General features: G+C 57.2%; 3 protein-coding genes across 7 annotated transcripts; all 3 read left to right on the top strand.

Moving 5' to 3' along the window:
* The first annotated feature begins 2,619 nt into the window (after positions 1-2,619).
* C1QA (complement C1q A chain) lies at positions 2,620-5,700 on the top strand. 2 transcript variants are annotated; one of them, XM_014855105.3, is made up of 3 exons: positions 2,620-2,829; positions 3,722-3,891; positions 4,950-5,700. In XM_014855105.3, exons 2-3 carry the CDS (start codon positions 3,729-3,731, stop codon positions 5,516-5,518), a joined length of 732 nt encoding a protein of 243 aa, XP_014710591.2. In that variant the 5' UTR covers positions 2,620-2,829; positions 3,722-3,728; the 3' UTR covers positions 5,519-5,700. The 2 variants fall into 2 exon arrangements, with proteins under 2 accessions (XP_014710591.2, XP_014710592.2); XM_014855106.3 differs by having other exon boundaries at positions 2,828-2,994.
* A 3,273-nt stretch (positions 5,701-8,973) lies between these two features.
* On the top strand, positions 8,974-13,584 carry C1QC (complement C1q C chain). Of its 2 annotated transcripts, none has more exons than XM_014855103.3 (3): positions 8,974-9,236; positions 9,546-9,727; positions 12,732-13,584. In XM_014855103.3, exons 2-3 carry the CDS (start codon positions 9,547-9,549, stop codon positions 13,286-13,288), a joined length of 738 nt encoding a protein of 245 aa, XP_014710589.1. In that variant the 5' UTR covers positions 8,974-9,236; position 9,546; the 3' UTR covers positions 13,289-13,584. The 2 variants fall into 2 exon arrangements, with proteins under 2 accessions (XP_014710589.1, XP_014710590.1); XM_014855104.3 differs by having other exon boundaries at positions 8,974-9,258.
* Positions 13,585-17,187: 3,603 nt separating this feature from the next.
* Positions 17,188-23,882, top strand: C1QB (complement C1q B chain). Of its 3 annotated transcripts, none has more exons than XM_014855101.3 (3): positions 17,188-17,520; positions 21,746-21,952; positions 23,140-23,882. In XM_014855101.3, exons 2-3 carry the CDS (start codon positions 21,769-21,771, stop codon positions 23,712-23,714), a joined length of 759 nt encoding a protein of 252 aa, XP_014710587.1. In that variant the 5' UTR covers positions 17,188-17,520; positions 21,746-21,768; the 3' UTR covers positions 23,715-23,882. The 3 variants fall into 3 exon arrangements, with proteins under 3 accessions (XP_014710587.1, XP_014710588.1, XP_070366833.1); XM_014855102.3 differs by having other exon boundaries at positions 17,288-17,526; XM_070510732.1 differs by lacking the exon at positions 17,188-17,520 and adding an exon at positions 17,814-17,962.
* The last annotated feature ends 685 nt before the right edge of the window (positions 23,883-24,567 follow it).

Genomic DNA, 24,567 nt, shown 5'->3' with positions numbered 1-24,567 from the left:
ACCACTTACGATTTTTGCCTAATATGCTGATTTTGGAACCCAACTCTTGGGTGAGATGTGGCTCCACCACAAAGAATTTGCGTCATTTAAAGATTATTTTCGGGGCCGGCCCAGTGGTGCAGCGGTTAAGTTCACACACTTCGGTGGCCCAGGGTTCGCCAGTTCGGATCCCGGGTGTGGACATGGCACCGCTTGTCAAGCCATGCTGTGGTAGGTGTCCCACATATAAAGTAGAGGAAGATGGGCATAGATGTTAGCTCAGGGCCAGTCTTCCTCAGCAGAAAGAGGAGGATTGGCAGCAGTTAGCTCAGGGCTAATCTTCCTCAAAAAAAAACAAAAACAAAAAGAGAGAGATTATTTTCTTGTTATTCGTTAGACGCCTGACTACGCTCTGGGGCTGGGCCTGGTGGACCACGACGTTATGAGCATGCCAGTGGGTCTCCTCTCACCCCGGCCTCTGTGGCCTCCCCTCCAGGATCTGAGCTTTGCGGAAAAGGAAGACCACCGTCACCCACGCCCTCAGGTTGAAGGTGTCCGTGGTGTGTGCCATTCACAGGCCACCCTGACCCCTGACTTTTCACACTCATGATCTGTTCGTTACTATTGATGGCTTTATTCCTCGCAAAGTGTCTGTGGTCTTGCCACAGCCTGATAAGTGAAATCATCCAACTCGTGGAAATAAGGCAGACAGATAACCGTGTCCTTTCAAAGTCAAATTAGAACAGTGTCTAACAAGCCCTCGGAAGGGTCACCTGACACTCCAAGGCAATGTCACTTTGCTTGACTTATTGTTGACTATTGATCAGGGCCCGGGCTCTGTAAAGACAGCTGGTAGCTGGTAGAAAACTGATAAGTTGCAAATTATTTTTGTCTGGTAGAGATGCAAATGATTTCTTCCAATAGAGAAGATAACCCCAACGTTATGACTTTATTGCCCTATAGCACATTGAACAGTTTTGTAGCTAACTTAGCATTCTTATGAATATTCCAGAATTCTTTTTTTTGTTATTGTTTTTGTTTTTATCCAATCTCTCTCTTCTCTCTCCATATATAGGAATACATAAATATTTTTTTCTCATATCCTTCCTTGAACTAGCTTTGTCATCCCGTTGGGTCCTTCATGAATAAGCTACAAAAATATATTGATGTCTGCTCACTATATATTTCTATAAAAATTGTGCTTCTAATATTTCAAAAACTATACTTTGAGAAGCCATTCACAGTATTTGGATTTCCTCTGCAGTTTTCTGCGTGACCTTGGGCAAGTCTTTCTGTCTGTCGTCTTTAGTTTCTTCATCTGTAAAATGGGAGCAACCAGGCTGACTGTTCTGGCTCCTCTTACAGGGCAGCGAGGCGGACACAATGCAAAGAAGATGGACGCTGGAAGGGATGTTACAGACCGTTTGGGGCAAGCTTCCTGCCTCCCACCACCCCCTCATCTTGATAGCTGGAGAAAATGAGGCTCAGAGAGGTTAGGTAACTTGCCCAAGTTTACACAGATATTATTCATAATGGTGAATTATTTTAATGTGGTGTTTGACAGTATAAACTTCCTCAGAAATGCGTACCCTCAGCAGCTCACTGAGGAGGCCATATCATCCTTAACTTACAGATAAAGAAACTGAGGTCCAGAGACATGATTGGCTTGCCCAAGGTCACGTAGAGATTCCAGCTCTCCCAACGTCCTGAATCCTGGGGACTGCGAGGGGCTGGGAGGGGGAGCTCTGGGCCCGGCTCTTGCACTGGAGCATCCTCATTTGTGTCTGGTGTATATATCGGATGCCACACAAGATGCAACTGCAAAAGGAGTCCCGAAGGCCTGCAGAGACTGGCCCCAGACCGTCTTCATCCGCCCATGTACAACCACCCTCCTTTTTCCTCCTCCTCTTCCTCTCCTCCTCTCTCTGGCAAAATTCTCAGGAAAAAAACATGGTCATGAGAAGCAGCGGAAAGACGTGGTCAGCCCAGGCTTGAACATATTGGTTTCCAGCCTGGGAGAGAGAGAGTCACTCAATCTAAAGAAAAGCTGTCTCGGGATCCAAGCTGGCAATGATGACGGGAGCAGTGCTGACAGGTAGCGAGCACCCCGTCAGTGAGAGTGAGCAAGGCCACATGATCCGTGCAAACGCTAACAGCAATTCTCTGGATGGTAGAATTCACGGGCTATTGTTACTTTTTAAACAAATGTTGACAAAAGCTAATTTTTAAGCATTCATCGTGTGCCAAGGGTTTCATACGTATATTATCTCATTAAAACTTGATAATAATCGAATGAGGTAGAAGCTATTGTTCCCAATTTATGAAGAGGGAAACTGAGGCCCCAGCAGGTCCAGAATCTTCCCAAGGACACGCAACTAGGAAGTGGCCATTCTGGGAAGCTGATTACCAAGCTCCTCGTTACCACCGCACTGTCCTTCTCTGTGCTTCCCAAGGTTTTGACCGTGAGTACGTGTTGCTTTCACAATCAGAACAAAGTCTTACAAGTTACCCGTTTTGAGAAAGATCTGCCCCCACCATGCTCCGTGCGCCTCTAGTTCTCACCACCCCCTGCCTCGCTGACGCCCACCGTGCCGTCCCCGCCCCCCACAGCTGTAGCTGGGGCAGGATGTCTGATGTCCCAGTCTTGCTGAGGTTTGCTCAAAATGTCCCTGGCGGGCCTCTGGCCCCTGGGGCAATGCCGGGGGCGGGGGTGGGGGGGCCCAGAGAAGGAGAAGAGGAAGTGGGAAGGGATGTGAAAGTTGGCGACAGTTCAGCACCGCCCCTGCTGGGTGTCCCACAGGGGTCCCCGGGCGGAGGGCAGGACACCCAGTCGAGTTGACAACCCAGCAGGTGAGTCCAGGGCCTGAGAGGGAGGGGGCTGTGAAGTTAGGAACCTGAACTGGCCTCGGAGGCTGGACAAGAGACAGGGGGAGGAAGAGTACAGCTGGCTAGTTCTGGGCCGGGAAAGGGTTGCCGGGTGGCGGGTGGGGGACACCGATCCAGGACCCAGAATGAGTGAGTGGAGGCCCTGGACGCCTTGGGCCTGGGGGAGGGTAGGAGGTGTTTCCATGGACCCATCGGCTCTAACCAGAGTTCCTGGGTCCTGGTCCCCAAAACACAAGAAGCTGAAAACAGGCTGGGAGTGTTGGAGCCCAGTCAAGCAGCTCCTCAGAGGGCACAGTGGGTGACAGTCAGCCGTCTGTCCTCCAGCGGGTGCTGAAATGGGCCGAGTGTGCAGAGGAGCGAGCAGATGTGTTGTGTCAGGTGTTTGTGAATTGCTGCGTGCACGCACAGCTCTGCCATCTGGGTTAATTAAATAAGGAGCAGGCGCTCAATAAATATTTGCTCAATGGAATTGATCCTATGTAGGAGGATCTGAACGTGCGCATCCAGGCGAGTGAGCGATGGCGTCTGTTTGGGTGGCCGTTTGTGTGTCCAGGAGTGCGCAGTGGACTTCCGAGTTCTCTTACCGTGTTGCGTGGGTGTGGGGTGAGAGGTTGTGCTTGTGCGTCTCTGCGTGTGCTCAGTGGCGCGTGTGCCTCTGTGTGAGCTTGTGGTTCTGTGTGTGTGGGGCCCCTGGAGCTGGATGGAGGGTGGACGTCGAAGGTCCTCGAGGGGTGGTGTGTGCATTGGAGGTGGGGGGTGTGTTTATGTCATCGTCGGGGGGGATTCAAGTGTGTAAGTTGGGTGTGCACGAGCGCGTGATGTCAGCCTGCCCGGGCCCTGCCCCGTGTCTCCGCAGTGGCATCATGGAAGCCCCCTGGGGTTGGCTGATGGTCGGCGTGCTGGCCGTATCCCTGGCCTCCACGGGGACCCAGGACGTGTGCCGAGCTCTGAACGGGAAGGATGGGGCCCCCGGAATACCGGGCCGACCCGGGCGGCCAGGCCCCAAGGGGGAGCGAGGAGAGCCAGGTAGTCACCTCCCCCTGGACCCCAGCCCCTCATCCCTTGGCCTGTCCTGGCCTCCAAGGTGGAGACCTGGGGGTGGCACCAAGAAGCAGGAGTCCACCTGGTCCCCCTCGTGAAGCCCCTCCAATCTGCACTTGGTCCCAGGAGCTGAGGGGCACCAGCCTTCTCCCTGGGCCGCGTCCCCAGGCGCCTTCTCCATACCCTCCTCATGCCTGGGTTCTCCTCTTCCTTTGGCCACATCTTCCTCCTCTGGAGAATGGATCTGTGCAGCAAAGAATATGAAAGGTCCCAAAGCAGTGCCTAGTCTTTGGTCATTGTTCAGTTACCAGAAAGATCAATGCCCTAGGCGTTAGACTCAGGAGCCCTTGAATTGCTGTGTGACCTCGAGCAAGTTACTGACCCTCTCTGAGACTGTTTCCTCATCTGTAAAATGAAGAAATAACCCTCTTGGCACATAGAGAGGGGTCGATTAATGGCAACTAGCCTTTTTGCTTCCTTCCAGCCCCCGGCCCCCAACTGTGTCCCTGATCCCCTTTCCACCTTGAGGTTTCAGAAACTCTCATATTCTAGAAAAAAGGCTGAGGATGAAGGAAAAGGGAGGAGGACAGGGCCAGTGTGAGAAGGGAAGCACTCACTTAATGCCCCCGAGTCTCCTAGTCCATGGCAGGCCGGGAAGATCTGCAGAGACACTCCCAACAGTTTGCATCTGGGTGTCCTACGAGGAGTCCTGGCACCTGAAGAAGTCAGGATCGGTGGGCTGGCAGGGTGAGGAGGGCACGGCCATGGGCAGGAGCACAGCAGAGGAGCCAGTGTCCTGTTTTTCCCAGAACCTGACACCTTCCCAAGTGCCCATTCACACTTCTCTCCATTTTATAGATAAAGCAGCTGAGGCTCAGAGAGGTTGGGACACTTGCCCAAGGTCACACAGCCGGTCAGAATCAATGTCTTGAAAGCTCAGGCACTCCCCCATCCTCTATCCCACAGCAGTCTGGGGTCCCGGCTGTCTCTGAGGACTGGCGGACACCAGACTGTTACTCTCCATCTGGCCTTTCTCCCCACAGGGGCCCCCGGCATCCAGACAGGCATCCGAGGCCTTAAAGGAGACCAGGGGGAGCCTGGGGTCCCTGGAAGTCCTGGCAACATGGGCTACCCAGGGCCCAGCGGTCCCCCGGGGGTCCCTGGTGCCCCAGGATTGAAGGGCATCAAGGGAAACCCAGGAAACTTGAAGGACCAGCCACGGCCGGCCTTCTCGGCCGTGAGGCGGAACGCGCCGCTGGACAGCAACATGGTCATCTTCGACGAGGTCATCACCAACCAGGAGGGCTCGTACGACAGCAGGACGAGCCACTTCGTCTGCTCCGTCCCGGGTTACTACTACTTCACCTTCCAGGTGGTGTCCAAGTGGGACGTCTGCCTGTCCATCGTGTCCTTGAGGAGGGACCAGGTCCGGCACTCCTTGGGCTTCTGCGACACCAACAGCAGGGGCATCTTCCAGGTGGTGTCTGGGGGCACCGTGCTCCAGCTAGACCGAGGGGACAAGGTCCGGATTGAAAAAGAACGTGGCCGGATTTACCAGGGCTCCGAGGCGGACAGCGTCTTCAGCGGCTTCCTCATCTTCCCGTCCACCTGAGCCCGGGAAGGACCCCTCCCCGCCCTGGCCTCACCCGCTTCCTGCTGTGTGACCCTGGCCCACTCACGCCACCTCTCTGGTGTCTATGCTGTGCTCTGTAAGGTGTGGGTGCTGCTGCTTTAGATGCCTGAAGGGAGATCCGTGTCTTAGAACTCTTCCCGGAATAAAGTCCTGCGTCCGTGTCTGCTGGTCTTGAGGTTCCGTTACTGCCCTGGGCGTTCGGAGGCGACAACAAGTCCTGAGCGCTGACAAGGCTGGCCCAGCTGTAGTACTTTACAGTAGGAATTTAGCAGCTCCCCGGAGCCTTGTTGGCCTGGGTTCAAATCCCGGGCCACCGTTTACCAGCTGTCCCGTCACACACATGTCACGTGACTACGGTGCCTCAGTTTCCCCACCTGTAGAGTGGGACCAATGATGGCACCTGCCTCGAAGGGCTGTTAGGAGGATTAAACAGCTTAATGTACGAAGACCGCAGAGCAGCACCTGGTTCACAGTTGGGGCTGTGTAAATTTTAGCTTTTATTCCATTTTGCTTAATCTGTACCGTCGAGCTTTGAGGCCGGTACCTTGACCCCATTTTACAGATGATGACACTGAGGCTGAGGGTTTGGGGCGGACCCAAAGCCCAAGGTCAGTGTTTAAGGGGCGGAGCTGGGATCTGACTCCAAGTCTTGTGGATGCCCAAGCCTGTGCGTTTACCTGCTGCCCTCGCCAGCCTCCACAGCCACACGCCTGATCGATGACACCCGGGCTTTCCAGCCCTGAACCAGAAAGGCAGGGGCAGGGCTCAGAGAGGGGCAGCAATCGGCCCAAGGGCATCCAGCTGTCCTCCCCAAAGCCAGGTCTCCTGATTCCAGCCCTGGGCTTCCACCCAAGCAGGCAGAGGGGCTGCTGCCTGCTGGGCCTCTCGCCTGGGCTGGGGGCTGGGAGGGTCTAGAATGTTCCCGGTGAGTTCCCAGGGTCCCATTTAGCCCGTCCAGGAGCCGCTAGGAAGTGAGAAGCCTGCTACGTCATTTGTAGGCGAGGAAAACAAGGAGGCCGGGTGTTCAGTCCTGAAAGTGTCCAGCGGCCTGCACGTGTCCCCAGAGGAAGCCGGCTTTATCTTTGTGCTGCACACACGCACACACGAACACACACAGAGTTGTGCACCTGTACACCACACACACACTCACACCTCCCTCGAGATGCACGTGGACCCACATTCCTGGACCAACACTCGTCCACCCCCCACCGAAACAGGGGCACAGTGACCCCCTCCATCAGCACACGCCCACTCCCTTAGACACGTCTGTACACACCCCTGCTCACACACACCAGGCACACCTTCAAACCCACAGGCACACTCGCGGACACTTCAGCTGCCCAAATGCCCCCTGGCAACCATCAGAGGTACTCTCTCACACACGCACCTTGAGACGCCCGTCCCAGCCACATGTCCTGCAGGCAGGTGTGCGCCACCTGCTCTCCGTCCAACACGCACCTGCCTTGGAAATTCGCCCTTGCACACTGACCGTGCACGCTCACACTCCCTCAGGGCCGTCCTCGGGACACAGGGACCATGTCTCCCATCGCGAACAGACACACACACAGCCTCGGAGCCCACGTGCACACCCCCGCCTTCAACACACACTCAGGACCCTCTCCTGGGGCCGCCCTGCCCGGCCCGTCAGCAGCCTTTGGGGGTCGGGGAGAAGAGCGTGACCCCACTGCGCCCCTGGGCAGGGCTGGCCTCCTCCTGGCCCTCGGCCCTCTTGGGGTCTCCACCTGCCCAGCTCTCCCCCGCCCGCCCAGCATGCACCCCACAGACGGGGAAGGAACCAGGGCTCCGAGCACCCGCTCAGAGCTGGACGCTGGCGGCCGGGGATGCGTTTACCCCGGGAAAACGGAGGAAGACACTGAGGCTCGAGGAGGAGACATCTACCCGAGGTCGCAATGCCAGAACGTGGCGGGACCTGGATTCAAACCGCGTCTGCCTGACCCCAAAGCGGGGGGCTCCTTTCATTGCAATGGGACTCAAAGAGAATGTCAGGGGGAGAGCCTGGCAGGAGAGGCCAGGCTGTAGAAACGGGGGGAGAGTGTCTGGCTGCCCCTTCCCCTCAGTTCCACTTATACCCACCCCTGTGCCGGCAAATCCCTGGTCCCTTTGGGAGGATGGAAGGAGCTGGGTGGGCGGGTGGGGCAGGGGAGGGCTGAGCGCGGGCCGAGGCTGCCACCTGCTGGACAAGCCGGCCCGGGCGCAAACGCCTCTAGAACAGAAGATGGGAGCCCCGGGTGCCCTGTGGCTGGGTGCCCCCCCAAAAAAATTCTGTGCCCGTCACTCTCCTCTTCCCAGCCCTCCACCTACCGGGGACTCCCAGGGCCACGTGCGTTCACGTCCTCGCTCTGGTCCCACATTCTGCAGCCTGTGCCAAGGGTGGAGGTGCAGACAGGGAGACCAAGGCCCCAAGGGTCCCACGCGAGGCAGAGACTGAGCTCTGAACTCCTCCCCATGCCTAGCACAGGCCCAGCATCGTGTGTGCTGAGTCTTTTCCCCCATCACACATGGGAGCTGCTGGAACCCCCGTTTACAGAGGAGGTCAAGCCGCTCGCCCCGAGGGACATAGGTGGCAGGAGTGGGGTTGGGATGGGAACCGTCTCCTGCTTGACACCCCCTTTCTCCCTGGAATCCCATAGGAGGAGAAGAGGAAGAGAAGAGGGGCCTCTTTCAGCTCTGCCAGCCTGGCCCCAGTTGGCCACCGCTCACCAGCCATAATAGGCTCCAAGACCAGAGGCAGGAGCACTGGGGATGGAGGGGAGGGAGGGGGTGCCTGCAGGGAAGGGGGGATCAACAAGGGAAACCAGGGGCCCCAGCAGAGGAAGAGGCGCCAACATGCAAAGCTTGCCCCCCACTCCCCGAGTATACAGATGGGAAGTCTGAGGCCTAGGGCGGCCAGTGGTTTGCTGAAGGCCTCAGGGCAAGGGAGTGGAGGGCTGGAAGGAGAGCCCAAGGCCCCTGACTCTGTAGCCAGAGCAGCCTGTCCACACAGCAAGCTGCCTGCTATCAAAGCTTGCCCATCCTGGGTATCCACCCCCAAGTGCAACAAATGGGATGGGGCCTACGGAAGTTTCTAGAATAAAGCCTGCCACTTGACAAGTGCATCTGAGGCTTGTTTCTGGGGGCAGCTAAGCAGAGGGGTCAGAATAAGGCTTTGGATCCCAAGAACCACTCACTGTGTGACCTGGGGCAGGGCCTTTCCCCCCGCCTGAGCCTCAGTTTCCTCATCTAGAAACAGAGGATTTTAACTTCCTTCTGGGGAATGTTGTGAAACGATTGAGCTCAGGGTCAGCGGGTGCCCACAAACGCAGATGGACAGTAGACGGGCTGAACCCGACCCCAGGGGAAGTAGCCAGGGGGCTGGTGAACATACGCCCTCCCCAGATCCGGGGCAGCGGACATTTCCCTATTTCACACACTCATGACCCGGGGGTGGGGGCGCAGGTCACACAGGGGCGTCACTGTGGTCAGCCTGGCTCTTCACCCAAAGAAAGTGTCAAGTCAGAAAAAATTACGGGAAAGGGGATGTGGGACTGGGGGGAGGGCGCAGGAGGGGAGGGGGCCGCCCAGCCAGCTCTGGGCCCTCCGTGCAGCCTCCGCTCTGGCTCGGTGTCCTCCTGCCTGGGAGACGGGAAGCAGACCTGAGGACATCTCTAGGACCGGACCAGGAACCTCCCACCCCCAGGTGAGGCCAGGACCCTACCCAGGTGAGGACAAATGGCAGTTTTCCCCCTGCTGCCTTCCTGAGACAGGGCCCCAGGACAGCTGGATGTGTGGGGGAAAGGAGGGTCCCTCTCCCTGCTGAGCGGGGGGCCTGGGCTTGAAGGAGAGGCCCATTCTCCATCCATCGTGTGGTCCTGAGGGGTGTGGGGCCTGGGGAGGGAGGAAGGCTCCTGCTGGCTGAAGACCGGCCCTGGGGAGTGAGGGGGCCAGAAGGGCAGATGAGGGGCTGGGTAGTCAGCCCAGCTCTCTCCTCATCCACCTCCTTCCCCAGGATGGACGTGGGGTCCAGCTCCCGGCTCCCCCTGGGCCTACATCTGCTGCTGCTCCTGCTGGCACTGCCACTTGGGGGCCAGGCCAGCACAGACTGCTACGGGATCCCCGGGATGCCAGGCATGCCTGGGACCCCAGGGAAGGATGGCCACGACGGGCTGCCGGGGCCCAAGGGTGAGCCAGGTGAGTCTGCTGGCCTGGCAGGGAGGGGGCCCCGAGGGCTTGAGGGGGCAGGGGTCGGAGTGTCCATCTGGGGCTGACCTGGGGGACCAAGGGCAGCAATTTGATGGCAAGAAGTGCGGTCCCTCCTGCCACACCCTCCCTCAGGGCAGAGTCCAACTCTCGCCACAAGTGCAGTCCCTCCCTCCCCAGGGCCCAGGCCTCCCCAGGTCACCTCCTGGCTCCTCAGTTTCCTCATCTGATAATAGGGAGAGAATAAGGTGGCAGGGAGCGTCCCGGGAGATGACCCACGTGAGGACCCGGCAAACTCTGCCATGCTCGGCTTCTGTCTCCTCACAGCCCTCCACTGCTCGCCCTGCAGCCTGGACCCCTGGGGGAGGTGGGCCCCCACCGTGAACACACAGTGCCCAGATGCCCAGGGTCCAAATCTCAGCCCCACCACTTCCCACTTCCCAACTCACAAGGCCTCAGTTTCCTCATCTGTAAAATGGGGAGATGGCATCCCTACTGCACAGCGGTGCTGGGATGATGAAACACCTTTAAACACAGAGTAGTTCTGAGCACATGGTAGGTCCCGGGTGCGTGCAGGCTGCGGTGGTTATTATCAGAGATCGTGCTCACCTGCCTGCCTAGGACTCTGGTGGTTGGCGGGGTGGCAGTGAGAAGTCAGGATCGAAGGCAGAGACCCTGGAGCTGCAGAGCCCCGGGCAAGCCCCAGCGTGAGCAGAGGGGGCCGAGGACATGAATGGGTGGCTGTGTTGGGCGAGAGCGCAAGTCTGGGGGGTCCATTGACTGTGAGCAGGTGCGTCTTCGGGAGGCGGACTGTGTCTGGAGTGGGCGTGGGTGAGGCTGGGTGGGGTGGGCAGAGGTGACGGGGGTGGTAGAGGCAGCGGGCTGAGGATGCCAGGCGAGGGGAGTGTCCTTAGGAATTTCCCCACTGTCGCCTTCCCTCCCAGCAATGGAGTGGAATTTTACCAACATTCCAGAAGTCTTCAATTTGGGGTGAGCCGAATGAGGCCCCCAGGTCTGCCATTTTTTGGGACTCTGTACTTCCAGCTGCCTCTGGCCGTCTCGCTGGCCCAGGTGGCTGATGGCCACTGATTTTTGAGCTCCCACTGTGTGCCAGGCACAGTTCCAAACACTCTGCATATATTTATCTCATGGGGCAGATTAGATTGTGAACTCTATTTTATAAATGAGAAAACTGAGGCCAAAATCCTTTTTAAGAAGTCACTTACTCCCATTTTACAGATGTCAAAGCTGAGGTTCAGAGAGATTGAGCAACTTGTCCCAAGTCACACAGTGGGATCCTGTCCAACTCCAAAGGCCGCGCCCTTAACCACTACCCTACACTGCCTCTCAAGCCCCCTCCCAACACCGGGTCCTGCTGCGCCCAGTTGGCTGCAGAAAGACATCCCAAAGGATGAGACACAGCCCCGCCTAGCATCTGACAGGCATCAGAGGGACCCGACATTCTGAGCACTTCCTATGAGGTGCCTGGCACATGCATTCTCCCACCCCACTCTTCCAATGGCTCTGTGGGACCCCTTATCTCAGCTACACAAACAGAGGCTCAGGGAGGGGAGGTCACCTGCCCAGAGTCACACAGCTGAAGCCTAGATCTTCTGGGTCCTGATGCCCGACTCCTAACTCTGGAAGCTAAAAGGCTCACAAGCCACAGAGGATCTGTCACAAACAGGTCTGCACAGACACCCACCCCTAAGGAATTCAGAGGAGGAAGTGGCCATGACGGTCCCAGGGTGGTCAGAGAGGGCTTCCTGGAAGAGGAGACTAGAGCCAGACCCTAAAAGATGAGCATGGTTTGGACGGGGGGAGAAAAAGAATCTCACAGAGGCTCAGATAATCAGGGCCTTGGGCAAGTCTGGCCTCAGTTTCCATATCTGTAACATGAGGAAGTGGAACGAGGCCAGCTCTCATGAGGGGCTGAAGTGGGCTGAGTGGGGCCAGGGCAGCTGGCGGGAGCAGCCCCCTGAAGCGGTGGCTTCTCTCTGGCTCCATCCGGTGCTTCCCATGTGCTGAGCTGGCCCGGGATGCTTCCATCTCAGGCATGGATACAGGTTTCATGGGGCTCTGAACTTAGCAAACGTTGAGAGCCCGCTTTAAGAAAAATCACACAAAATTATGGATACATGGATTGCAGGGGAGTAATTATACAAGTCTGCACAAGCGACACAATCGTATTAGAACTGTGTGCACACACCACCAGCGCGTGTCAAGCTGGAGCTCCATGTGTTACCCGCAGGTCTGTTTCCTGGGTCTGACACTGCGCTTCAATTAGGCAAACACATACCATTGGGAAAACTAGGTGGAAGGTACATGGGACCTTCTTGTCCTTTTTTTTTTTTTTTTTGCAACTTCCCATTAATCTAGAACTATTTCAACATAAAATGTTGAAAAAAAATTAGAAATATACAATTAGGCAAAGAGCCTTGAAGGGGTCAAAGCAAGTTAATAGGGCCCAAAGCTTAAGGTTCCTGAGCTTCCCAGGAAATCTGCCTTTGACCCGTCTCCTGAATTCTGTCCAGAGAAACTAAGACCGTAGACTTTCAGGTGAGGTCTGAATCTGTTAATGTTGGGCCATAAAGAAAAACTAAAAAAACATCGTGCAGGCCAAGTGGAAGGAATCTGAGGCCACGTGCTGTCTGTGGGCTGACAGTCATGGTCTCTGACACGCTGTCTGAGATCCCGCCCAGGTCTGACACCTCCTGAGCCGGCTGGTCCTACCCTCTCCATCACGAATGTGGAAACTGAGGCCGAGAGACAGAGAGGTGCCTTGGCCAAGGTCAGAGGGCAAGTGCATGGGGAGGCGGGACCTGAGCCAGGGTCTCCGTCCCCTCTTCCCTGCGCACTGCTCCAGGTGGACAGGCCACGTGGGGAAGGATGTTCCAGAGACCAGACCCCCATGGTGTGTCCCCACGAGGACAGCCTCAGGCCCCCTCTCCCCTGGGCCTGCCCATCACTTCCCTCTTACCTGCTCTCTCCCCAGGGATCCCAGCTGTCCCTGGGACTCAAGGACCCAAGGGTCAGAAGGGAGAACCCGGCACACCTGGCCACCCTGGGAAAAACGGCCCCATGGGAACCTCTGGGACGGCGGGCCTTCCTGGCCCCGTGGGCCCCCGTGGGGAGCCGGGCGAGGAGGGCAGATACAAGCAGAAGCACCAGTCGGTGTTCACGGTCACACGGCAGACAGACCAGTACCCGGCCGCCAACAGCCTGGTGAAGTTCAACACGGTCGTCACCAACCCGCAGGGTCATTATGACACGAACACGGGCAAGTTCACCTGCAGGGTCCCTGGCATCTACTACTTTGCCTACCACACGTCGCAGACGGCCAACCTGTGCGTGCAGCTGTACCACAACGGCGCCAAGGTGACCGCCTTCTGCGACCACATGTCCAACAGCAAGCAGGTCAGCTCAGGCGGCGTGCTGCTGCAGCTGCAGGTGGGCGAGGAGGTGTGGCTGGCGGTCAACGACTACAACGGCATGGTGGGCACCAGGGGCTCTGACAGCGTCTTCTCCGGCTTCCTGCTCTTCCCCGACTAGGGCCTACGCCGGCCCCCGGGCTGCCCCAGCTCCCTCATTTTCCCTGCATGAACCCACCCTGCCGGCCACACCAGCCAGCCTCTGCGTCCTTGCTCAGGCCATTCTCCCCACCTGATGGACTCCTCCTCCGGGAAGCCCGCCTTGACTCCACTGCCCCACGAATTCTCTCCCTCCTCTGAGCTCCTTCAGGAGGCACTGCTTTGACACTTAACCAATACCTTCTGGTACTGTCATTAGTCTTTTCCGAGTCTTGGAAGAGGCGGGGAGATATAGAAATAAATAATTAAATCAATAAATCCACATGCTCAGATTCCTCGCTGCCAGCTCCTTGAAGAAGCAGGTGTCTTCATCGGCTTCGCACCTGCCTCAGGTGTCGGTGGGCTCCAAACCCAGACGGGGCACCTACCTGGGGCTCAGTCAGGGTGGGTGCAATGTGGAGACACCCAGCACCACTCGGCTGTTTGGGAGAGAGATGCTCAAGTGTGGCTGAAGGCCGCGAGAGGGTGCCGAGGGGTCATCTGCCGTCACTGGTCTGCATGAGGGGCACTGCCACCAGTACAGGGACCCATGCCCACAGGTAGACGGGAGTGCGTTTGAATTCCCAGACCCGTGTTGAGCTATGTTGAATTTCAGGAGCGCCTGTCACGGGAGAGGTTTGGGCTCAGGTGAGCCCAGGGTAGATACAGACCAGATGCGCCAAGGATTTGTGTCAAATTAATGAGCGAACTAGGGTGAATGCATGAAAGAATCAGGGAGTAAATGAATGACTAAAAGCAGAATAAAGGAATGAGTGAATAAAGAAAATCATAATAGCTACCACTCATTGAGCACTTACTATGCACCAGGCATTGTGCCGGCCTGTCTCTCAAGTCCTTTAATACTTACAGCCACGCTCGGGGATGGGCAGGACTGGACGAGAGAGTCTGTCTCCTGGATGCCTGATTCACCATCTGACACCCGCCACCTCCCTGCTGTCAGGGTTTCACTGTGAGGGGCCTGACAGTTTGGCCCGGCTGCCCCGATCCTTGCTGGGGGACCAGGAGGCTCGCTAGGAGCTGCAGCACTTTTGCTGTGACAGCCACGAGAAGCGATTGACGGTTCAGGTTCAAAAAGATAAAAAGTGTAACTTTCCTGTGCAGGCGGCAGGTCCCACCACGGGGCCCAGTGAGACCCCAGGCTCCCTCAGGCCTGGGAGAAGCTGCCCTGGCCTGGCTGGGGTCTCAGTTTGGTTCCACAAGGCCCCACGGAGCTCACAGAGGCACCAGCCAACCAAGGTGGGCGGGCTGTCAGAGCAGCTCTGCCTGTGAGGTTCCTTCATCCTGTGGACCCCCCTTTCCCCCTCCCACAAATCCTCCATCCACCCAGATACACACTCAACTGTCAGGATTCAACACAAAGATCGCCTCCTCCATGAAGCCTTCCCTGGTTCTCCCCTTTGTGTCCCCACAGAGCCCTCCACAGACTTGGACCATAAACTCGTGACCCTTTAGAGCCCAGGTTCCCAAATCTGGTGGTACAACAAAGTTCTCTGCACATCTATTTACAAAACGAAAGACAGAGTTCTGGACCCAAGGCTGTCTCATGAAGGTTTGGGGAGGACGGCACAGGAGGTGAGTGGGCGCTTGGCCTGGTAAATCCAATGTACGTAGTCCACCAACCGCCTTTGGAGCACTTATTTCCTTATAGGTCTGCCTCCCCCACAGGCCTCTGAGCATCCTTGAGGGTGGGTCCGCTTTGATGCTTGTCTCATAGCAAGGGCATGTGTCAGAGGGGAGGGGCGGAGAGAGAAAGACACTCATACTCACGCACACTCAGCAAGGGAGAGAACAGAGCAAGGGCATGGCTCTCGGGCCCCTGGCAGGGCCGGGGCCAGGGTCACGGGGCCAGTCCGCTCACAGCTCTCCCTCCATCGACACTCTGCCGTGTGCCGGGCGATGCCCCAAGTGCTACACGCTTCTTCCCATTTCTCTGTTGTTTAAAAATCAATAGCCCACTTATGTCGGCCGCAGGGTCAGCTCAGAAACCTGTGCTTCGGAAACGACAATTTTTATGCCATGTTTATTTTCCATAATTGTTTCCTTGTTGTTCTCTCTTCGTCAGGAGAGACGGGCCTTTGAAAATGCCAGCTTGTCTCTGGGCTGAGGGGAGCCGGGCAAGGGTTTTTAAGGGGGGCAGGCAAGAAGGGGAGGGGTGTGGAACAGGAACCAGAATGGGACCCCGCAAGCTGCAAGGACTCTCTCAGACCGCGGGCTGTGGAGGGTTCTGTGTCTCTTTTCTACTGTTTGTAGTGTCGTCCCCTCTCTGTCAGGGATGCAAGTCAGCAATCTCATGGTGCAGAGACCAGCTGGCTCCCATTCATGGACCAAGACCCAGAGACCCCCCGCTCCTGATCCTAATCCAGGCCAAGGATCTTGTCCCCTCTTCTTAGAAATAATACTGTTCCCAGGTTTGTGTTGGGCGCCCACCGAGAGCCGGCACTTAGCCAGGCCCTCCCTGGACGTGCAGGGCTCCCTCACCGGCCCCACGACAACCCCAGGAGGGGGGTGCCCAAGCCCCCAATTCATGTACGAGGACACTGAGGTCAGTACACATGCCTGAGGCCACATAGCTCGAGAGAGGCAGAGCTGGGCTTCAAACTCGGGATGGGGCTGATTCCTAAGCCAGTGGCCTCACCCCCTCCCCTTGCTTCCTGTTCTCAGCCTCGCACTGCTCCCACCCTGAGGTCAAGCCCATCTGTCCCATTGCCATGGCCACCGAGGAATGAGAGGCCCGGGTCCACACGGCCTCAGGGACCCTCAGACGGACCCTGGACCTGCTCAGAGCCTTGCCTTCTCCTCCCCCGGCCTGGGTCCCTTGGGTCTACAGTCGGCTGAGCCCAGAGACCCTTTGGTTTTGTCAAGCTCGCCCCTTCCTACCCTTCCCCGCTGCAGGCAACACCTCATTCCCATCAGGCAGCATCCGCACGCCCAACGCTTTTCCATCTCCAAGCACAGAGGTCAGAGGGTTTTCCTGACCCACGGCTGCTCCCCGCGCCTGCCCATGACTCCTGAGAGGGGGTCCCGGGGTCTCGGCCGCAGCCTCTGCCAGGGGGCCGGGGCCTGGTCCGAATCCTGCATCGACCTCTTGCGGGAGCTGTGGGCTCCAGCAGCCACTCCATTGTGCCGTTTATCACAGAAGCCGCGAAACCGCGTGTCATTAACGCCAGCCTCCCCAGTGGAAGGGCCGCTCCCTGCGCCGAAGCACGGCTGACTCGCTGCGGCTCTCTCCAGGCCCCAGCGCACAGAGACTTGACTCGCTCCCCTCTTGGCCTCAGTTTCCCCATATGTAAAGTGAGCGGAGTGGGGCCGTAGACCTCTAAGCCCTGACTTGGTGCGACTCCAGGATCAACGAGCAACGGGTCCTGCCGGTGCCTATTATCGCCATCAGCTTCAGGCCCTGCTGGGAGCAGAGGAAGGGGCATAAATAAATAATGACCACATTTAAACGCATTTTTCATGATTAGATTATTTTCCGAGAGCAGGCAAAGAGCAGGGGTGCCAAAATGAGAAGAAAGCAGAAGAGACGAGCCCAGAAAGGGGAAGCCTGGGATGTGGCAGGATGTGAACAATTGACGTGTGCACCGCACTTCACAGGTTTCCCTCCTCCTTCTCCTCCGCTGTCCCAGCCGAGCCCCAGGTGCCCTGTACCACCTGCAGAGCAGGTGCAGTGAGCGTCCCGTCATAAAGCAGGGGCCACTGGGGCTTCCTCAGCTGCCTTGGCTGAAAAGTGGCAGAGCCCGAATACAGATCCAACCCCAAGTCCGGCCCTGAGGCACCAGGCAGGCCACGTTCTCATTTCGTTGAGGGACACCCCTGCCCTCTGTGGAAAATCACGAGGGCGGGCCCTTGGCAGTTTGCCCCCGGCTGTGGACACCTCCCAGGACAGCCTGTTCTCCCCACAGCTGCTGAGCCAGCGAAACCCAACTCATGCCCACCCACCCTCTTTACAGTAAACCCCTCCAGATTGCAGAAACGGGACCTGAAACTGTCTGAGGGCAGCAGGGGGGGGGGCGGGGCGTGAGAGTGGGGTGACAGGGAGGGGGGCCAGCCGGCTGGGCCTGGAAGGGGGCCGCCAGGGGAAGGCCCCTCCTGCCTCTGGGGAATGGGACTTCCGCTTTGGACGGAGAGCAGCAGGCTCTGGCTCCAGGTCGCACTGCTGGCCGGCCCGCGGCATCCCAGGACGCCGGCTCCCAGGTGAAGGTGGGCTCGGTGCGGGGGGGGGCTGGCTGCAGGACCAACAAGGTGGAGGGCGGTGCTTCCCAAAGTGCAGGCTTTGCAGCCGCTGCCTCAGAGCCCCCTGGGGCTTTAACAGCGAGGGTTCCTGGGCCCAGACCCTGGGAGTCAGACTCCCTCTGGGGGAGCTTGTGGGTCTGCTGTCACCCGGGGCCCCAGGGGATGGGGAGGCGGCCTAAAATGTGAGCCACCAACGTAAGGGCTTTGGGGTCATCGAGACTGAAGCTGAGTCCTGCTTTTGTCTCTTAGGTGCTGGTGATCTGGGGCAAGTCACGTAACCTCTCTGAGCCTAGACTTTCTTTGGGGATAACGGAACCTTTCAGGGCTGCCGCGAGCCCTCAAGGACATCGGGCTCAGCCAGGGCTCAGCACACTGCCTGATGCAAGAAATGCCAGAGGCAGAGGTGAAGTTAGAACCCAGGCCCCGCCACCTGGCACTTCTCTGACACCTGCCTTCTCTTATTTCCTCGCAGTCTGCTGAGAAAGCGCAGCTTGACTCTTTCAAGAAAATAATTTGACTTGCGGGTGGAGTTGTAACTAGTTATTGGTCCTGAGGGAACTCGATAATGTTTGCAAAGGAGAGGTGGGATCAGGCATGCACTAGGGACCTCATTCCTTTTAGGCTCTATCTCATTTACTCTTCTGGCAGCCCTGACAGGTAGAAATCAACTTGCCAAAGAGGCTCAGAGAGGTTAAGACACTTACCTGAGGTCACGCAGCAAGGTGGCAGCAGAGGGGGAGTTCAAGGTCAAGTTGGCCTGAATCTAAGTCAGGGGAAAAGGCACTGCTGGGGCTGGAAGGGGATGGATGGGTCAGTAATGTGGAGAAAAACGTGAGGAGCAAGGCGGACAGGGTGATGGAGGGTGAAGGCATAGGGCTGTCAGACCTGATGAGGTTGAGTCCTCGCCCAAGTCTCAGACTTGGTGGCCCCTGAAATGGGCCAGAATCCAGACCTTCCCGCTCCCCCTATCTCCCCCCATCTCCCCCAGCTCCCCCCACCTCCCACTTCCCCAAGAAGGCCCTGGAGCTGGTTAGAGCGCACCACCCCTGGGCTGCCCTGCCTCAGACTCCGTCTCCCTGAGCCCAATCTCGCAAAGGACCGGATCCTTTCCACTTTTCCAACCATCTCCCGTCAGGTCCCGAAACTTGGAGATTCTTGGATGATGGTGATAATAAAAAAACAGCTCACACCCATCAAACACTTCCGACGTGCCAGGCTCTGTCGTAAGCCCTAACTCATCCATCCTCCTGGAACTGTGTGAGCTAGAGATTCGCCTTATCCCCATTTTATAGAGGGGGACACTGGCCAAGAGAGGAGAAGTGACTTGCCCAAGGCCTTAGCTAAGAAGTGGCAGAGGCCTGATCGGGACCCTGGCAGCGTTGTTTCCTCATGGACCCTCCGGGCCGCTCAGCACCGGGGGCTGCTGCCTAAAACAGGAGCCAGAACAGGAAGGAAACAGGCTCAGGGAGCGCCGGCCCTGCTCTACGCGCAGCCTGTGCGGGAGCTCCTCGCAGGCTGTCTGGCTCCAAAGCCCCTGTTTTAACCACCAGGTGGAGGGGCCTCCATGCAACACCCTGTGAATTTCCAGATCCAGTGGGACGGGGTTTGAATCCAAGCCGCATGGGGGCTGTGTGACCGTGATCGAGGCCCTCGCCCTCTCTCATGCCCAGTTTCCTTCCTATAAAATGACAAAGCGGGGTGCTCTCTCAGGGAGCTGTTGTAAGCACCTAAGCAAATAAGATAACGGCATGAAAGCATTTGGCACAGAGCCTGGCACCTGCAAAGTGCCCAATGCACGGATTATGAAAGTTGTCAAATTGTCATTTCGTAAAACCTCCAGCAAGAGTGGGAACTGGTGCTTCCTCAAAGGGAAGCAGGATCATCTCCCTGAGCCGCCCTCTCTGCGGAGCACGACAGAGCCTGAGCCGGTCACTCGAAGCCCTGGCCTCACCCGCTTTTGCAGCCTGCCTTCCTTGGCTCCCAGCACGGGCTCTGGCGTAACTCAGGGGTCTGGGCAATGAATGGTCAGGACTAGACTGAGGAGCTGAGGCCGACTTCCTGAGCTCACGAGCCCATAATCAGCAGGTTCTCTGGGCGCAGGAAGGCGTCCACTGCCACATTCCAGGTCGGCTCAGCCGGCACGAGGCAGAGAGAGGGGTTTGGCCATGGTTGTGCCGTTAACCAACTTGCTGGGGGACTTTGGGCAGGTTGCTTTCTAATGCTTGAGCCTCAGTTTCCCCATCATCAAGAGTGCTGTGAGGATCAGACAGCAGCAGCAACGAGGCTGAACAAGAGCTCGGAACTGCACAATTCTTTCCTAGCCGTGGCCTCCCCTGGATCCTCAGCTCCCCTGGGAGACGGGCAGGGACCACTCTGCTCTCCCATTTTAAAAGCAGGAAACAGCTCAGCCTCTGTGGGCTGAGGGGCTATGGGGGAAGGCTTCCTGGAGGAGAAAGCCTTTGACCTGAGCCTTGAAGGATGGGGAGAATTTGGATCTGGGCAAAGGTGGAGGGGGCTGCCTCGGTAGGTAATGAGCTGCCCATCACCGAGATGGTGCAAGCCACGGATGGAAGAACCCTCGGCAGAGATATTATTGAGGAGGCTTAACAGTAGACTGAGGGTTCCTCAAAAAGTTCAACACAGAATGACCATAAGACCCAGCAATTCCATCCCGAGGTACATAGCCAAAAGAATCCAACACAGGGATTCAGACGAATCCTTGGACAGGAATGCTCACAGCAGCGCTACTCACAAGAGCCAAAAACGGAGACTTCCAAAAGCCCATCCACAATGAATGGAGACACAGACCAGAATGTGTCCCTACGGTGGAATATTACTCAGCCGTAAAAAGGGATGAAGTGCTGACACGTGCTACAACGTAGACGGACCTCAGAAGCACGATGCTAGATGAAGGAAGCCAGACACAAAAGGCCATGTATTGTGACTCCATTTACACAAAATGTCCAGAACAGGAAAATCCGTAGAGTCAGAAGGCAGGTTAGCGGTTGCCGCGGGCCGAGGAGGGAAGTGGGACTGAGGTGTAACTGCTTAGTGAGCACAGAGCTTTAGTTTGGGATGACGAAAATGTTTTGGAACCAGACAGAAGTGGTGGTTGCACAGCATTATGAACGTGCTAAATGCCACGAGATGTTGCTTTAAAATGGTTAAATTTATGTTACGTGAATGTCACCTTGATTAAAGAAAAAAATAGGCTAAGTTTGGACTAAATGAATTTTAAGGTCCCTCTGTCCTGAGAATTAGTGCCATGGGGCACTGGCCCTGCTGACCAGGTCAAGACAGCCCAGGGCTTCTTCCTGGTCCTCTGGGATTAAGAAGGGGCCAGCACTGCCCTCTCACCAGGCCCACAGCCTTTGGAGGGACCTGAGAATATTCCGCCAGAAGAGATGGCCTGGTGTGCTTGGCAGGGACACTGGCTTCAGTGCCAGACAGGCCTGGGTTCGAGTCCTGGCTGCAGTCCTTCCTGTGTGACCCTGAGAAAGTGGCTGGGCCTCTCTGAGCCTCAGTCTCCTCTTCGGTGTAGAAATAATAGCTTCCTCCACGCAGGGTTGCCCTACGGATGTACAGTGGCCCGCTGTGGAGGCAGCCGAGGCACCCTGACTTCTGAAGCCCTAATGAATGAGAACACCTGCAGTAAAACCCAAAACCCGCCACCACGGCCATCAAGGCCCTGACCTCCTGTCTCTTTGCCCCCTCTGGCCACACTGGCCTCGCTGCTGGTCCTCCACACTCCAGGCCCTGTTCTACCACTGGGCCTTTGCCCCTGCTGTCCGTTTCTCCCGGAACATTCTTGCCCCAGCCCTTTCTGAACCTTCAGTTCTCAGCCTAACCCTCACATCTCAGAGACACCGTCCCCAGCCAGCAAACTTTCCTGGTGGGAGGACTTCCCTCACAAAACCAGCCCCCTCCCGCCCCAGCCCACGACTCTCCCCCCAGGCCCCCTTGCATCCTGTCGGAGCACCCGTCACGGTCTCTAACGCTTCCTATTTACTTGTGGGTTGGCCTGTTCGTCGTCTGTCTCCCCCTGAACTGCCAGCCTCAGAAGGCAGGGGCCATGCAGGCTCTGTGGCTGGGACACACTCAGCCACCACATGAACTGAGGAAGGAATGAACAAGCGTGAGGAGTCCCCATAGGAGTAACCCAGCCCACCTGCTTGTCCCCCCACAGGAAGCAGCTGAGACGGTGCAGCGATGAAGACCCTGACCATGGGCAGCATCCTGGCGCTGCTGCCACTGCTGCTCCTGGGTCCACTCGACGTCTCCCGGGCCCAGAGCAGCTGCCCCGCGTCCCAGGGAATTCCTGGAATTCCCGGCATCCCTGGGTCACCGGGCACTGACGGCAAACCCGGGACCCCGGGGACTAAGGGAGAGAAAGGTACTGCGGGCTTTGGGGACACAAGCCTGTCACTCAACAAGGCCCCTTTCTTGCCTCCCAGGTCACAGCTGCCTGCCTTTGAGGTCAAAAAAGCACCTGCCAATCCACCAGCTTGCTGAGCCCTCGCCATAAATTTGCAATAAGTTTGCAAGGAGGGAACTCTAATCCCCATTTTACAGATGGGAAAACTGATGGCCAGAAAGGCTAGTGACTTGCCCAAGGGAGCCCAGTAGATGTTGAGGCTAAGACCAGACCATGGCTCTCTTACAACTAAACCCAGATAGAGACAGAGCTCCCCTGCGGCCAGGCGGTCCTGGGTCAGCTCCAGGCAAGCGGCTTCCCCTCTCCGAACTGCTGCTTGCTCACAGAGGCGATGGTGCCTTTGCGGGACTGTCACAGGGTTCAAATGGGACTTCCCACCTCGAAAGCGCTTGGGCAGAACGCAGGTCACTCATTCATTTCACTGCAGCCAGCCACTCTCCTCGCATCATCTCGTTTAATCCTCACGGTCCCACAAAATAGCATCACCCTCATTTCACAGATGAGGAAGCTGAGCCTCGAGAGTGTGACTCCATCAAGGTGACACAACTAATAGTGGCAGACGTGACCTGAGAAGCACACTTGTCTGTCCGCAGGGCCTGCACTCTCACCACTATACTCTGCCACTCTGCTGGGAAAGAGGGTTTCTCTCATGTTGTGACAGACCAAGGGGAGGTGGCCGCTTGGAGCAGTGGAGTGAGAAGGCGCCTGAGGCCCACTTCCAGGGCCAGCAAGAAAGGCCCTGATAGATTAAGGATGTCTGCCATGGGAGAGGGAGCAGAGAGAGAGACAAGCATGCCAAGCATTCGTAATCAGCTCCAGGCTTAGACCCAGACAAGGGCGCCTGTACGAGCTTGTGAGGAGGGCAAGCCCAGCACCCTCCTTAGGAAGACACTGCTCCCCACCCCACGGGTCGGTCCCCTCTGCTGTCAAGCACATCGCAGACTCAGAAAGCTGGGCTGGAAGGAGACTCAGAGGCCCTCTCTGACCCCCTGCTCTTTTTCACAGATGGGAAGCTGAGGCCCATAGAGGAACAGGGACCTTCCCAAGGTCACACAGCCAGGCCCCCCGTCCCCCAGCCTGGGGCTTCTTCCTTGGGCTGTCAGTGACCTCCGACCTCCTCCTTTCTCTTGTCTCTGCTTTTCCAGGGCTGCCGGGGCTAGCTGCACACCGCGGCAACTTCGGAGAGAAGGGGGAGCCAGGGATTCCTGGGAACCCAGGAAAAGTGGGCCCCAAGGGCCCCGCTGGCCCCAAAGGTGCCCCAGGGCCCCCAGGAGCCCGTGGCCCCAAGGGAGAATCAGGAGACTACAAGACCACACAAAAGATTGGCTTCTCAGCCACGCGGACCGTCAACATCCCCCTGCGGAAGGACCAGGTCATCCGCTTCGACCACCTGATCACCAACGTGAATGACAACTACCAGCCTCGCAGCGGCAAGTTCACCTGCAAGGTGCCCGGCCTCTACTACTTTGCCTACCACGCCAGCTCGCGGGGGAACCTGTGCGTGAACCTCATGCGCGGCCGGGAGCGCATCCAGAAGGTGGTCACCTTCTGCGACTTCGTCCACAACACCTTCCAGGTCACCACGGGTGGCATAGTCCTCAAGCTGGAGCTGGAGGAGACCGTCTTCCTGCAGGCCACCGACCGGAACTCCCTGCTGGGCATGGAAGGGGCCAACAGCATCTTCTCTGGGTTCCTGCTCTTCCCGGACAGAGAGGCGTGACCCATGGGGCTGACTGGTCCCCTCCCCACTCCCTCTGCCGCCAGCAATGCTCACTTTATCCCCAACACCACCCCCCGCCCAGCAAAGCGTCCAGTAGGGCGCCACAGATGTTGCCGAATGAATGAGCAAATAAACTCCTTAAGGCCAAGGGACAGTGGTCTAATTCAACCGTGTCCCAGCTTCTGTGTCAACACAGTAGGTGCTCAGAAATGCTGTTTGAATGCTGGTTGAATGACTAAACAATGAATGAATGAATGAATGAATGAATGAATGAATGACTTCTGAAAACAGAAACTCTCTCTAATTGGAGGTGCCTGGAAGATCAGACCCTGCGTCCAGCTCTGTGACAGCCACACAGTGGGAGGCGGGGAGGGAACACCATCTATCAAGCACCCACTACACTCCCAGCACGGGGTCAGCCCCTTTCCTCATTCTCTCACTAGTCCCCACACTCATCCTTGGCGATGGGTGGCATCCTACCCACTTTAAAGGGGAGAAAACTGACGATCAAGGGACAAGGGGGTTGTCCTTGATCCCACAGCAGAGCTGGGATTCAAGGGCAGGTCTGCCCACTGATGACCTGAGACCTCTTTCAAGACAACATGTCTACACCAGCCCCTAACGGGGTTTTCTGCTTGTAACATCACATACCCCAACCCCAGAGACCCAGGGGTCCGCCTTGGTTGACCTTGGAAACCAAGACCCTTCCCCTTTTCATTCTCCCCACATGCTCCCCTTCCAATGTCTTCCCAGCCTGGCACAAGCTCAGCCATCCAGTTAGAATAAATGTCACTCCTCTGCTCAATAACCTTCTGTGGCTCCCCACTGCCCAGGGGATATAGTCCCAGCCCGT

Source organism: Equus asinus, chromosome 5, assembly GCF_041296235.1.
Source record: "Equus asinus isolate D_3611 breed Donkey chromosome 5, EquAss-T2T_v2, whole genome shotgun sequence".
Classification (NCBI taxonomy): Eukaryota; Metazoa; Chordata; class Mammalia; order Perissodactyla; family Equidae; genus Equus; species Equus asinus.
Note: the sequence above shows the minus strand (reverse complement) of the source record. Positions and strands in the feature narration are given on the sequence as shown.